A 14,767-nucleotide genomic window follows, 5' to 3' on the forward strand; every position below is an offset into this window, starting at 1 on the left:
TCATTTTCAAAGTCAAAATATCCTATATTCATTACTTTTGGAGTTTGATTAAAAAGGATAAAATACCATATAAGATGAAACAAAGAGGATACGTTCCAATTTTCAGTAGTCAGTATGAAAATTATGTTATTTATGTTATCACTTGGCTAAAAGCAATACCTTAACACATACTAACAGGAGTGGTAGAATGAATGAAATCACTTTACCCTAAACTAGAAACGTCTAAGTTCGAACCATGAGAATGAATAAACTCTTCGTAGATAACATTTTCACCGAAAATGAATTTACGCGGTCCAAATTCGAATTAGTCAACCCAACTAATTTCGAATACCGGATACATATAGCCCCAAAAAAACAGTGATCCACAAGATCCTCCTGCTCATACACAGACTACGGTGGAAGTCATTTGGTACCCGGACTAAATTATCCCGGGATTATAATCCTTGGACTAATTTATCCCACCTGGGAGGTGGAATAAAATAATCTGAAGTTTGACGGGATAAGTGGAATATCCAGTATTAAGTCTGGGACTAAATTTATACCATGTTTGGTTGATAGTATAAATTATGGTATAAATTTATACAATCAACCAAACATAAAGAATAATTTAATCCCTTACCTTATGCTACCCTTATCCCGCGTACCAAACGACCCCTAAATAAGCATGTAACTTCAAGTACCCTGCAGGAATTCCACAATTTAAACATAACAGAAGTACATTTCTTTGCAAAAGTATACCAGACAAGTCCAGTTTTGATACTGGTGAGAGGAATGGGAGAGAACAAAGAGAATCGACAACTAGAAGGACTTTCAGTGACAAAAAGAGGAGCGATCAGCGAACAAATTTTTGCAGCTACAATAATTACAGAGCAAGTCACATTCTGAAAACAAAAGTCAAGCACTAGAGAAATTTCTACTCTCATTTCAATTGATCATGTCACATGTACTCCAGAGAAAACTAGGAGATAACCCATTACTTGCAATTACAAATATAGTTGGCATGTGGCGACCTCAGCTCATATCACATCTATGAAAATCTTTTTGCAAGATCTCGGAGACCCGCCGAAATACAAAAGCCAGGATCCTTCAGAACGAATTCCTATTCAAAGAGTGCATAGAGGCATGGATTGTACAGCAAGCAAAAATAAGTGTTGCTACTATTTCCACATGGAGAAGCACGTCTATGAATCAGCTTCGAGTTCAGCTCCAAACTTCTCTAATCTATCAGTTTCTTCATCTATATCTCGGACTAAAGCATGGTTAACAGATCCATCATCCTCACAAGCATGGATTTGCCGACCAGCAAACCTGTTACAATAAACGAATATAAATCAGATAAGGGAAACAAAACAAGGACAATAATGGAACAAAGTTCAAGCTCTCAGAGGTGCTGATCACTCTGCTGTCTATACAGAAAAGCAACTTCACAAAATAAACAATATTACATGCTTGCTTATACTCCATCTTTCATTTTATATGGTTGTGTATTTGGTGGAGAGTTTAAGAAAGAAAGAAAGACTCTCTACACACCAAAAGTACAATTGGAACTTGTGGTCTTAAACATGCCCATGACATTTTTGTGGCTGTAAGAGCATATATCACTAAGCGCAAAAAACTTAAAATTAAAGAGTTCCAAAATATAGAAAGGCTGGGAATAAACTAAAAAGGGAAGTGTGTCATATAAATCGAATAGAAGGAACAATAAGACTCGGGTAAAGAACTACAATACACTCTGCATGAGATAACAAAAGTTTCAGATGCAATCACTTACCAGCGTCCATTCATCGCCTCAATGCACCTATGTGCATCCCTTCTATCCTTAAATTTGACCAAAACAACCCCTTGTGGATGATTTTCGCACACCTGCAAAAGCAAGCCAATGAATGAGATAAAACCACCGGAATCCTACTGCAATATCTTTTTCAATCCATTAGTTAACATATTTCATTTTCTGACCTGATTTTTTTGACTCCTTTCCCTAAAACGCAAACTTTGCGAGTAACCAAATTTTTACTAGTTTTTATGATCTTAATCTTTATGTGGTAAACTAACCATGATTTTCTCATATTTCAAATGATTACTTAAATATTTGTTTGTCTAACTCTGGTAAATAATCTATTTGAACTTTCCGCTCCTACTCTTAGGATAGGAGTATGAAAACAGGAAAACCACTCCACATAAAATCCCTCAACTCCTTGAGTTCCACATGCCACAAAGGGGAAGGAAGTCTCGGTCACCGCCAGACTGGCAGTAAAAAAGAACTACATGCGGAAATAAACAACCACAATTTGTACCCACTCGAAATGGGTGTGTCGAAGCAGGAGTAACCGCTCAAAAAATCTCCAGTATAAATAGTGCAATATGACCATAGAAGAAGTCCCAGACATCAGCAGAAAAAGAACAGATGTACAACCAGACAATTTCTACGTTGAGTAGCTGCTTAGAATAATCAGTTGTGCTTATTTATGTGCTATTCGGAGAACTGAAGCTTAAGCTGGATTTAAAACGCATATATCCATTGACAAAGATTCCAATTTAACATAATTAACAAGCAGGCAATGCACTGTAACTATTCCTTCGAAGCATAGTAGTTGCTTATGTAGAGGGTACTAGATGCAAGGAAGCATCAAGGCCCACCTTCAATCAACTGCACAAATGTAGAAGTGCAACAAGAAGCAAGCAACCAAACCCGGTAAATTTATGGAACAGTTGAGCATTTCGACTCTGATCTTTACTGCAAATTGTTGTTCTAAAATTATAAAAGGTACTTATAATCTTGAAGGCCCAGAATTCCTACTTTACTGACAGGTGAAAAGAGCAAAACAGCTTTGCACAGAACCACATAATTTAGAAATTCAACAAACTCAGAAGGCGCACATATCACCCTATATTGGTCTACAAAATCACATCAATAACTCATCTCCTAGTAGAGCATAGTTTATATATCACAACATAAATAAGCAATATTATAAAATCCGGAAACCGTGGGTAATGGATTTTATCAGAACAGGCAATACCTTTACTAAGTCCACTGGGCCAAACTTTGAACACTCTTCTTGGACGTCCTGCTGTAGTTCGGAGCATAAATGCTCATCCTCCTATTGACAAGATCTGAAGTGCATTAGCTGAACGGCGGCTCAGAAACAATAACTAATAGGTAAATCTCACACTCAAGGATTCAACTAGTAGCAAAACTAGAAAAAACTACATGGTGGTAAAAACAGTAGCAAGACAGCTTCCTGAACAAAATGACTGGAACTTCAGATTAACTGCCTCCACTTCATAGTGATTAATATATGCTGCAACTGCTTATTACTATGTTATGTTTGCCAGTATCAGCATTGATATGCCAACAGTTTACAAAGGTATGGCAATTTGGCAACTGCAATTCATTTGTTAACACTTTGAGTACAATTTACTGTTCCAGTCAGACCGAATTGAAATGTTACAGAAAATGAGTATCCACATAGAAACATTACCCGCAATTCAGCTGGTGTGAACATGTAGCGAAGCAAAACAGTAGCTGGAACCAATATCTTTGCGTCATCCCGACCACCTGAATAACCACCAGTAATAAAGAAAATTAAGAGGGGAAAAGGAAAAAGGAAAATATATGTTGTAGCCATTCATTGCATTAACTGATAATATCTTAGCATAAACCGAGTTTCAAATTAGAGATAGAAGAAAGAATCAATAATAACTGAGAAGCAACAAAGAAGATCAGTAAATGTTAAGTGTCCCACATTGGTGGAGGAAATGTGTTGTTGTCTCCTTGTATAGTCTTAGGCAATCCTCACCTCTTGAGCTAGCTTTTGGGATTTAGGCCCAAGGTCCATTTCTTCACATGGTATCAGAGCCAAACTCATTCCTATTCTTGGTTTACCCACCATGTTATGTTGTCCACACTCCATATGTCCAGTTTTTTGTGTGAGGGGCGGTGTTAACTGTCCCAAATTGGTGGAGGATACAAGTTATGGTCTCCTTATATGGTCTTGGACAATCTTCACCTTTTGAGCTAGCTTTCGGGGTTGAGTACCAAAGTCCATTTCTTCACAGTAAATTTTTTCGAAATTCACTATGCCTTTTACCAGCTTCATTCTGCCTACACTTTAATATCTCTCAAGAGTCAACTTATAATTTTCCATACTCGAAAAAATTCTAGGTACAAATAAGAAGCGGACTTGAAAGCTCAATGATCTTTAACTCCAAAGCCAGTGTCTAATTATTCCCATAACCCCCATCGGCACTCCCACCCACCCAGCAAAGAAGATTACTTTGTATAAGCTGATACAAGATGCTCTATACCTATCTTTTGATATACAAATACAGACGTAAAGGCAAGAACTGATCCTTCTCTCTTTACGTTTTTGTTCTTTTATCTTTAAGCTTGAATTAGCTCAAAAACATAAGATCATGAATTCATGACTATTCAGTCTTCTGAATGGAGCGAGGTCCGGGCAGATAGTGCACCTCGCAAGGATGAAGGAGAGAAGCTGAATTTGAAGACGAATGAAATAAATAAGGGGGTTGCTTGATGGTGCAGATTTACTGTTTCTGCATGTAAGGACAAACATGAAGAGTAGGAAAGGCATTAATCCGGGAAGGAGTTTGTCAGGGTGCATGTGCGATAAAACTCGGTGGCTGGAAATTTCAGGCTAAGGGTGTAGAGATAGGAGGAGACAATGACCTAGAATGAGAAGACAAGGGTGCTGATTATGTAAGATTAATCCGGGAAGGAGTTTGTCAGGGTGCATGTGTGATAGAACTCGGTGGCTGAAAATTTCAGGCTAAGGGTGTATAGATAGGAGGAATCAATGACCTAGAATGAGAAGACAAGGGTGCTGATTATGTAAGTCTATCATGCACTTTCCAGAGGCTAATTGAGCAGCCAGTGGCAAGTTAAGATGCAACAGAGAAATAGAACAGGATGCTACGGCAGCAAACTGTTAATAACATGTTCGCTATCCAAGAAGAGCCAAAACACAATGCAAATTAAAAAACTTACGGACTGATTGAGGACTATAACCAAACAGGTTATGATGGACGCTTTGGATAACAATATGTGTAACCAATTAAGAAATAAGAAATGATTATGTCAGTTCAGCTGCTGCAAAACTGAAATGCTGGTTTCAGTCGCTAACTTATTCCAAACTTATCAAAACCAAAACTCACACAGAGCAAACTGAAACGGAAAGAAGATTCATTTACACAGATATGAAAACTGTAGCAACAGTAATGCAAACATATAAATAAAAGAGCATTTCAGGATCTCGATAACCAAACCGTTCTTTGAATCAAAAGTAACCCGGAAAGGTAATATTGTGGCATAAGACCAGCTTATAAATAAAAGACACGTAAAAGACATACCCCAGCCAAGCATCTTATGCTCAACTTTTTGGAGTTTCTTCTTCTTCTTCTTGTCCACGTTCTTGGGTATGAACCTTTCCCCTGCGAAGTCAATAAAGGTTTATCCAAAGGAAACAATAAGGCATTCAAGTGACTATAAATACAAAGATGACCGATGCTTTATTTGGTTAATGTAATAGCAAGACTAATCAACAAGTACAATTTGCAATGCACCAAAAGAACATCTGACTATTTACCTTTTTGCTCAAACTTTGCTTGTGTAACTGTCATAGGGATTTTGTCACCTGGGCGTAAAGGTGCGCCATCCAAAATTTTAATGGCTAGATCAACTGAAGGTTCCTAATGCACAAAGGTTACCCAATAAAGATAAAAAACATGGATAACAATTACAATAAAGAACTCCAAAAGTCATGGTTTGTACTTCAGAAAGGAACCATTACCTTAAGGTATGTAACAAGTGCATCGCCCTTCTTCCTTCCAGTTTCTTTGTCAAAATAAATCTTCACTCGAGGCTTTTGTGTTTCTGGATCCTATAATTTTTATAATAGATCATCATAACAATTCTATACTGTTATGTAGCGCCAAAACTTTGAATACCTTATAACCAATGTCAAAAGATCACAATTTAACAACCAAAAAGCTCCAAATAAACTTATTGAGGAAGATTGCCATTTCCTTTAAGTCATGCAGTGCAACAATCACCATAATGGTGCATATAAGATGGATTCAGATCCATTTAATACATATAATATGCCAATAACTAAAATAGTCTATGGAGAAAAACAGCAGTCAAGTGAGCCAAGCAAAACAAACTAACCAAGGAAGAGAAATAAGTTTAAAAGGAATTCAGCATCTAAATATCAGGGTTATCAGTTGGGGACGTATTAAGTTACTCTGTGGTGTCTTTAGGCCTTGAGAGCATGCCCATAAGTTAGTAAATGAGAATTGTTTGATCACCTATCATGAGACAATCTTCATTTGCATATTCATAATGAGTTTCTGGGCTAGTGAAAGTGAAGCCCAAAGTAACAAAAGAAAACAACCTACAATGCATCTTTTGCCAAAATACAGGTAATATCCTAAGCAGAAAATAAATTAAAATGACCTCGATAGACTAGATGTGGCCACAACAATCTTCAGAATCAAATTTTTATGAATATATAAGGTAAAAACAGAAGTTTCGCACCTCCTTTATGATCCCGCACTTTGAAAAGACTTCAACCACCTGCAATGATCTCAACATTAGTGTAGCATAATAAAGAAGCCAAGGATGCTGCACTGCTCAGAGATATACAGGAACAAACAAAAGGACTCCTTCAGTTAGGTGATAAGTAACAAAATTGCTAACTACCTCGTCAACAGTGACATCTTCTGGCAATCCTGCAATATAGACATGAGTATTGACTTTTAATTCGAACCAGCTATCTGGAGGTTTATTCGCTTCCTGCACAGGCAGTAGAAAAGAAAGGTGTGAATGATATGTATTTTAAAAAAAGAGAGAATGCACATGGAATAATGCCTGCTCATCTCAGAGGAAAAAGCAATCAATTATACTTTACAATCTTTTTATCCCAAAAGAAGAAGACAGCAAATGAGACCTGAATCCAGACAACCAAGAAACAAAAAGCCAAAAGTAACCTTTGACCTGGAGAAAAATAAAAGTTACAGAGTGAGTAACCTTCTTTTCAGAATCATCTGTTTCAGGCAGTTTTCTCTTGCCATTATGTGTCGCCGCTGTGGTTTCAGTTGAATCTCCAGCAGTCTTATCAGCTTCAATGTTATCCATGCTCTTGTTCTCATTTCCAGAAGAATCGTCAGTGGGCAAAGTTGGGAAAAGTTCCTCTTCTTCAGCGTAAGTCATATCTTCTAGACCATACTCATTTTTCTCGGTTGGATCTTCCTATAGAACCTCGTTTTATCAAGACAGCTTTCAAAGCACAACAGAGAAAAGGTACAGAAGTACAAGTCACAAGATGTTCTCTTTCTTCCTTTTTTTTTTTTTTGGAAAGAATTGATAAAGAATAATAATAGCAATGCAACATCAAGCAATAGTTATCAGATTAACAAAAAAAGCTTATGCTTTAGATGTGATCACAAACTTGTTTTATGTTACAAAGTTAAATTTCTGAGGAGCGAAGGAACAAAGAAGACAGCTAGAAGTAATATACTACCTGAGGTACCCAAACTTTAAGAGCTTTATCCCACTTGTACCTAGTTCCATCATCATCAGTGAACTCCTCTTCACCATCTGGAGGAGTTGAAGGCCTTTGTTCCTCATCAACTACTTGCTCATCCTCCGCCTCTTTCACTTCCTTTTGAAACTTTTCATACTCATCCAATGGATCATTAGAAGTCAAAGGACCTGCAGAAAACAAGTAACAGGTGTTTCAGCCAAATGCGACATAGTATTAAGTTATTACATTTCTGCATGTTCATTTCTTAAGCGACCAAATCCTTCACCTGAATTTGTACCATCAGTGCTCTGCTCAGGTACATCAGTTAGCAATCCAGGAATCGAGCAAAGTGGTTGCCAATCACTCTTTCCTTCTGACCATACAAGTGTATTCTCCAGTAGGTATCCAGCAGAGTAGTGCTCTGTTGATGTCAAGTAAACAAGCTTAGAAATCTCCTAAGACCATCTACAGATGACTACAATTGTTCAAAATAAAGGCTGATAGTTTACAACTGAAACTTTTAAAACTAAAAGCAACAAAGACAGCAAAAAAGGAGAGGCATAAGGCATTCAGAACTCAATAAACACCTATACAAAAGAAGAAAGTTATCAAAGACGAATTCCTCCAATTTAAACAAAGAAAACTACAGTCCATCTCGACCAAAAGTCATTCAAGGAGAGCAATGTAAAATGTTTTACATCTACTCATTGAACAGCGGAAGTTTAGAAACTCACCACGCAACTCAGGTATCGTATATGGGCCTAGCTGCTGTTGGTCTTGTGCAAGCACATACCAACCCAATCCAGTGCTCATTCCAGAAGTTGTATACAAACTACTGTTGCCTTCACCTACAACAGAAATCCAAAAATCAAACTTCACCTTTTTTTTTTAAGGAAACAATCAAACTTCTCCTTCTTTACCCTATGAAGTACCTAGTATGCATATTTCCAGAATCCAAACATAATGCATCCTCACCACCAAGAACACCCCCCCCCCCCAAATAAAAAAAAAAATTAAAAAGAAGAGGCAGCATGAAACCAGTATATCATGAAAACTCAAAAACTAGTTTCTAAATTTTTGAAAGATTCGAAAAACTGTGTTTGGAAGTCTTAATAAAAGTAAAGTAACTTTTGTTGCAACAACAACAACCCAGTATAATCCCACTAGTGGGGTCTGGGGAGGGTAGTGTGTACGCAGACCTTACCCCTACCGTGGGGTAGAGAGGCTGTTTCCAAATGACCCTCGGCATCATTCCCTCCAAGAACTCCCCACCTTGCTCTTGGGGTGACTCGAACTCACAACCTCTTGGTTGGAAGTGGAGGGTGCTTACCATTAGAGCAACCCATCAGTAATTTTTGTTGCAACATCAGCCAAAAAAAAAAGACATCTTGAAAAAAATTAACAACTGCTTTGAAAACTCAGTACTTGAAAATATTGAAACATAAGTCACATGAGATTGTAAAACCTAAGAAAAGTCCCCCAAGCGGGACAGTGGTAAGAGCCAGCTTGCGATGTGTGAGTTAGGCTCACGTAAAATGTTCAAACCCTGTAGCAGACAAAAGTCTGGTATTTAACTGCAGAAAGTAGAGGAACAGGCCCATTATCCACCAAGTTTCAAACATGCGTCACTAGCCTCGGGAATTTCCGGTTATAAAAAGTTAAAGATTGTAAAACCTAAAAGGAACTAAGAAACTGTGATCTGTGAATTAGGCGCAAGTCACAAGTTCAAACTTTACAGATAAAAGTCTCGTATTACAAGGATGCCACGGTATGGAAAGATAAAATGTAAAACCTAATAGAAATTACCGCTAGTTGGACCCCAAAGAAAACAAAACTTTCAAGTGATTGTGTGACAACTTTTTCTTCTTCTCAATCATTCAAGATATTATGTGAATTAATATTATATTACTGAATTTAATGAGAGAACCCTAAATTAAAGTAAAAGGAAGCTTTCAACCTGGCATAAGCTAAGTTACCCCTCATTAGTCACTTCCCCTACATGGTCAACTATTGTCGAGTCAATGTATTTGAGTTAATCATATACTCATTCTTACTCGTAGAGATACCTATTTATAGTGGTTTTCTTCCTGCATCAACAGTAGCTTAAAGCAATAGTAGTGGAGAAAGATAGAGGGGCCATGGGCTACGCGTTCGACCGAACCAAGTAGCTTTTGTTCAATCAGTGTATTTCTGTAAAGAAATTTATAAAAATAGGTACAACTATTAACTTTAGAACCCTGCTATTAGCACTTGAGGTCGTTCTAAAATCCTGGCTCCACCTCTTAGAGGCACGGCCGCAATGTGTCACTGGCCCTCGGGGATTTCACAATTACAGATTTTTTTTTTCAGTACAATTACAGAATTAAAAAAATAAATATGTAAAACCTAAAAGGAATACCTATACTTGAACCTCCTGTTCTATGACGAGATAGTAATATTAAACATAATTTTCACCAATATTTCCACCTACGTTCTTACTTCCAATATTTGTAGCTTTTATTTAATAACCTTTCTTCAAAAAAAAAAAAGCAATAATTTTCGAAAATATTGATGAAATTGAAGAGGAAAAAAGAAGTTCTCCTAACTATTAATGAACAGAAGAACAATATCTGCAGCTGCAATTTATAATTCAAAATTATAACTAACCTGCGTTATATTGTTGAGGAAGATGATTTTCAGAGGCATCAATTGATGCCATTGAATTTGTTTCTTTTCAATTTCTAGAAGTTTCTTCTTTGTGCTGCGGAGACCCTCTTCGTCGTCTATACAGAGAAGCAATTGCAGAAAAAGGTTACGGGCAAATTCGGTTCGGATCTTTTAAACCGGTGCGAATTGTCCAGAACAGGTTTTATGGGCCAATAGCAATATGGATTTGGAGTTGGGAATTCATTCAAATTAAATACAGTAGAAATGGCGTGGGATAGCCGAGTTTTTATCCAATATTTTTAATGCTGAGCAAAAATAGTCACTACTTTATTAAAATTAATACGAAAAGATATATTTACCCTTTCTTCACGAGTGTTGTGTAAATATTAAGGACATGGTATCCTTAACAATTACACTGCACATATGAAGTTTAGGACGCCATGTCCTTAATATTTACACTGCTCATATGAAGTTAAGGACATGATGTCTTAAAGTTTAACAACGAAAAGTATAAATACAGACACTTTGTCCTTAATATTTACATAACATTCATGAAGTTAAGGACATTATGTCCTTAATATTTACACAACACTCATAAAGTTAAGGACACAATGTCCTTAACATTTACACTGAATATATGAAGTTAAAGACACGAGATCCTAAAGTTTAACAACAGAAGGTGCAAATACAAGTTAAGGATATTATGTCCTTAACATTTACACTGCACATACGAAGTTAAGGACGTCATGTCCTTAACATTTACACTGCACATATGAAGTTAAGAACATGATGTCCTAATGTTTAACAACGGAAGGTGCAAATACAAGACACTTTGTCCTTAATATTTACACAGCATTCATGAAGTTAAGGACACAATGTCCTTAATGTTTACACATCACCCATGTTTAGCATAGGGGTATTTTTGTCCGAGTGGGTAAACAATTATAAAGCATCGGCTAAAGAGTAAATACATTTTAAACAGTGACTAAAGAGTAAAGACATATCTAATTAGTGGCCAATTGTGCACTTCGGCCTTAAATACACTCATTTTCATTTCATTTTAAAAATAAAAGAATGAAGGAATTTCACAAAAATAAATTATATAGTAGATATTATATTACTGAAAAATTCTAAAACTACGAATCATAATCAACGAAATTTTTTTTTTTTGTATAAGCATTCGGCGACCGGAACCATTAGACCGAGTAATTCGAATTCGCATCGTGTTAGGTCCACTAAAGGAGAAAGCTTTTTCTATTAGAATTGCTTTTTGTATTATTCGGACTTGAATAGAAACCTCTAGTTTAAGTAGGGAGAAATTATATTTATCACACCATATTCTTGGTGGTACAATGAAAACATCGTTAACTTAAACTCAAAAGGTGATGAAAACGTATAAAATGAAGTAAAAATGGAGTATGTAGTAAGACTGTTGGTTGAGGGAATAACAAGGGCATTTGAAGGAAATTTCATTTTTGGACGTTATTTGGGACTTTTGTGAGTAATAAAGGGACATCTATTGGTTTTAGACATACTAGCATGAAGTGTTAATTGTTACACTAATCCACCACGATTGTTTTATTATAATGTTACAAAAGAATATATGATACACAAATTGTTGTCAACAACAACAACAAATGTGCTTTCGTAATTGGAGTTTGAGTAAGATAATGTGTATGCAGAGTTACTTTTACCTTGTGAAGTTAAAGATATTATTTTCGATAGACCCTCAGCTCAGGAAAAGTATAGTCACAACATTATTAAAATAAAATACAGTAGTGAAAGGATCATGAAAAAGACGTAACACGAGGCAGTGCCAACATCAGCAAGATAATAAGAACAGTGAAGTAAAAGAAATAACTGACATTAATAAAGATCTAAGTATAAGAAAGTAAGGACTCGTTTGATACGAGGGATAGGAGACAATTAATCCCGAAATTAAATTTGAGATGAGTTTATCATATGTTTGGTTGGGGATAAAATTGTAGTATAACTAATCCCGAAATTCGAAATTAGTTATCTCGGGATTATAGTATTTTTTTTATCCCTATAAGAGGATAGAATAACTAATCCCGAGATAATTAATCTCGGGATAACTTTTTTTCCAACCAAACGACCCCTAAGAGAATACTATTGATACTATAGGTAAGAAAAGGATAAAGCGTGCGACTACCTACTAGTTTTCTACCCTAATTTTCGACTTCCACACCTTCTTATCAAGATCCACGTCCTCGGTAAGCTGTAGATGTGCCATGTCATGCCTTATTAACTCTACTCAATACTTTTTTGGCCTTTATTTACCTCTTCTCAAACCCACCAAGGCCAACATCGCACACTCTCACTAGGGCATTCGAACCTCTCCTCTTTACATGCTCGAACTGTCCACCACGGGGTCCACTTATGCCTTGTCCTATTATCTATCCTAGTATGCCCACACATTCAATATACTCATTTTTGCTACTTTCAACTTTTAGACATGTGAACTCTTGACTAGCTAACACTCTACCTCATCCAACATAGTCAGCCTAATAACCACTATATAGAACTTACTTTTAAGCCTTTGTGATACATTTTTATCACACAAGATATCAAATGCGAGCCTCCATTTCATCCATCGTGTCCCAATACGGTGGATGACATCATCGTCTATCTCCCATTACCTTGAATTATTGACCCAAAACTTGAAACTTCCTCTATTCAAATTAACCTGTATATCAAGCCTTACTTCCACGCCCGCTTCATGAGCTACGTCCCACAAGTTACTATCGTTAGTAGATTTAGTCCACCAACTGCATTATCTAGTTGATCTATGCGTTTAAGATATCTACTGACTATCTATATACAAAATTATCGGGCATATTCTTATTAGTGCGTCTTCACCCTATACTCTATGTCGCAAAAGTTCATGATCATTCTCTATGCAACATAGGCTCTTGGTGATGGACGTTGGTATTATGTTAAAGAGGAAGAAAAGGTCTATCTGAGGACGACTGAGAATCAAGTGGAGAGCCTTAACTAAGGATAAAGTTCAGGAGTTGGAGGGGCGGTTGTCAGCTATGGGAGCCTAGAGGAGCAGTGGTGATGCGAGCATTATATGATCGACGGCAGCAAATTGTATAAGGGAGGAGAGAGGTGTTAGGGGTCTCGACGAGCTACTCTGGCGGGCACAAAGGAGACTGGTGGTAGAATAAAGTGGTCCAAGGTAAAGTGGAAGCGAAGTAGGTGGCGTGCCTGAAGTTAGGAGGGAGCACAAGTGAGTAGGAGAGGCTAGCGTACATGGAGAGGTATAAGGTAGCTAGGAAAGAGGCTAAGCTGGCGGTCACGAAGGCTAAGACTGCAGCTTTTGGTCGTATATACGAGGAACTGGGGGAAAAAGGCGGGGAGAAGAAGTTATTCTGGTTGGCCAAGACAAGAGAGAGAGAGAGAGAGGAAGAGGGGAAGGCTCGGGATTTGGACCAAGTGATATGCATTAAAGACGAGGATGGTAGAGTATTGATGGGAGATACCCAGATTAAGAGGAGATGGCAGGCTTACTTTCATAAACTTCAGAATGAAGAAGGGGTTCGGGATATTGTGCTAGGTGAACTGGAGCATTCCGAAAGTCACTGTGACTTTGGGTACTGCAGGCGCATCAAGGTTGAGAAGGTCGTGGGAGCTATTCGTAAAATGAGTAGGGGCAGAGCGACCGGGCCAGACGAAATTCCGATTGAATTTTGGAAGTGTGTGGGTAGAGCAGACTTGGAGTAACTGACTGAGCTATTTAATGTTATTTTTAGGACGAAAAGGATGCTAAATGAGTGGAGGTAGAGTACGGTGGTTCCGTTGTATAAGAACAAAAGGTGATATCCAGAGTTGTAACAATTATAGAGGTATAAAATTAACGAGTCATACCATGAAAGTTTGGGAGAAGGTGGTTGAAGTGAGGGTGAGGAGGACAATGTCTATATCCGACAATCAGTTCAAATTCATGTCGGGTCGTTCTACAACGGAAGTTATACACCTTATTAGGAGGTTGGAACAGTACAAGGAGAGGAAGAAGGATCTGCACGTGGTGTTTATTGATCTAAAAGAAAGTGTATGACAAGGTTCCTAGAGAGGTTCTCTCGAGATGCTTGGAGGCAGAAGGTGTATCGGTTGCCTATATTAGGGCGATTAAGGACATGTATGATGGGGCTAAGACTCGAATTAGGACGGTAGGAGGCGACTCAGAGAATTTTTCGATTGTTATGGGGTTGCACTAAGGTTCTGCTTTCAGCTCGTTCTTATATGCCCTGGTGATGGATGCGCTAATACACGATATTCAAGGGGAGGTGCCATGGTGTATGTTATTCGTTGACGACATAGTTCTGATTGATGAGACACGAGCCGGTGTTAACGAGAGGCTAGAGGTTTAGAGACATGCCCTTAAGTCTAAGAGTTTCAAGGTGAGCAGGACTAAGACGGAATACCTAGAGTGAAAGTTCAGCACTAAGCCGAGGGAAGCGGACGTGGATGTGAGGCTTGAATCACATGTCATCCCAAGTAGAGGTAGTTTCAAGTACCTTGGGTTGGTTATCCAGAGAGGAGAGGAGATCGACGGT

At 37.7% G+C, this 14,767-nt stretch overlaps 1 protein-coding gene across 1 annotated transcript; it reads right to left on the reverse strand.

The window, feature by feature from the left end:
* Window positions 1–788: 788 nt before the first annotated feature.
* Window positions 789–10,360, reverse strand: LOC107830823 (uncharacterized). The gene is made up of 14 exons (XM_016658481.2): window positions 10,188–10,360; window positions 8,276–8,389; window positions 7,828–7,962; window positions 7,539–7,729; window positions 7,046–7,267; window positions 6,719–6,811; window positions 6,554–6,592; window positions 5,808–5,897; window positions 5,604–5,706; window positions 5,368–5,448; window positions 3,480–3,556; window positions 3,018–3,098; window positions 1,772–1,863; window positions 789–1,308 (listed from the first exon to the last, which is right to left on the reverse strand). Exons 1-14 carry the CDS (start codon window positions 10,237–10,239, stop codon window positions 1,182–1,184), a joined length of 1,497 nt encoding a protein of 498 aa, XP_016513967.1. The 5' UTR covers window positions 10,240–10,360; the 3' UTR covers window positions 789–1,181.
* Between the last annotated feature and the right edge of the window lie 4,407 nt (window positions 10,361–14,767).

The sequence above is a fragment of the Nicotiana tabacum genome, chromosome 13 (genome assembly GCF_000715075.1).
Source record: "Nicotiana tabacum cultivar K326 chromosome 13, ASM71507v2, whole genome shotgun sequence".
Taxonomy (NCBI): domain Eukaryota; kingdom Viridiplantae; phylum Streptophyta; class Magnoliopsida; order Solanales; family Solanaceae; genus Nicotiana; species Nicotiana tabacum.

Excerpts from the sequence above, each read along its gene's own strand:
- LOC107830823 (XM_016658481.2), bottom strand. The coding sequence starts at position 10,239 with ATGGCATCAATTGATGCCTCTGAAAATCATCTTCCTCAACAATATAAC. Across the intron at positions 6,812-7,045 it reads CAGATGATTCTGAAAAGAAG|GAAGCGAATAAACCTCCAGA; the intron begins GTTACTCACTCT and ends CTGCCTGTGCAG. Across the intron at positions 6,593-6,718 it reads AAGATGTCACTGTTGACGAG|GTGGTTGAAGTCTTTTCAAA; the intron begins GTAGTTAGCAAT and ends AGATCATTGCAG.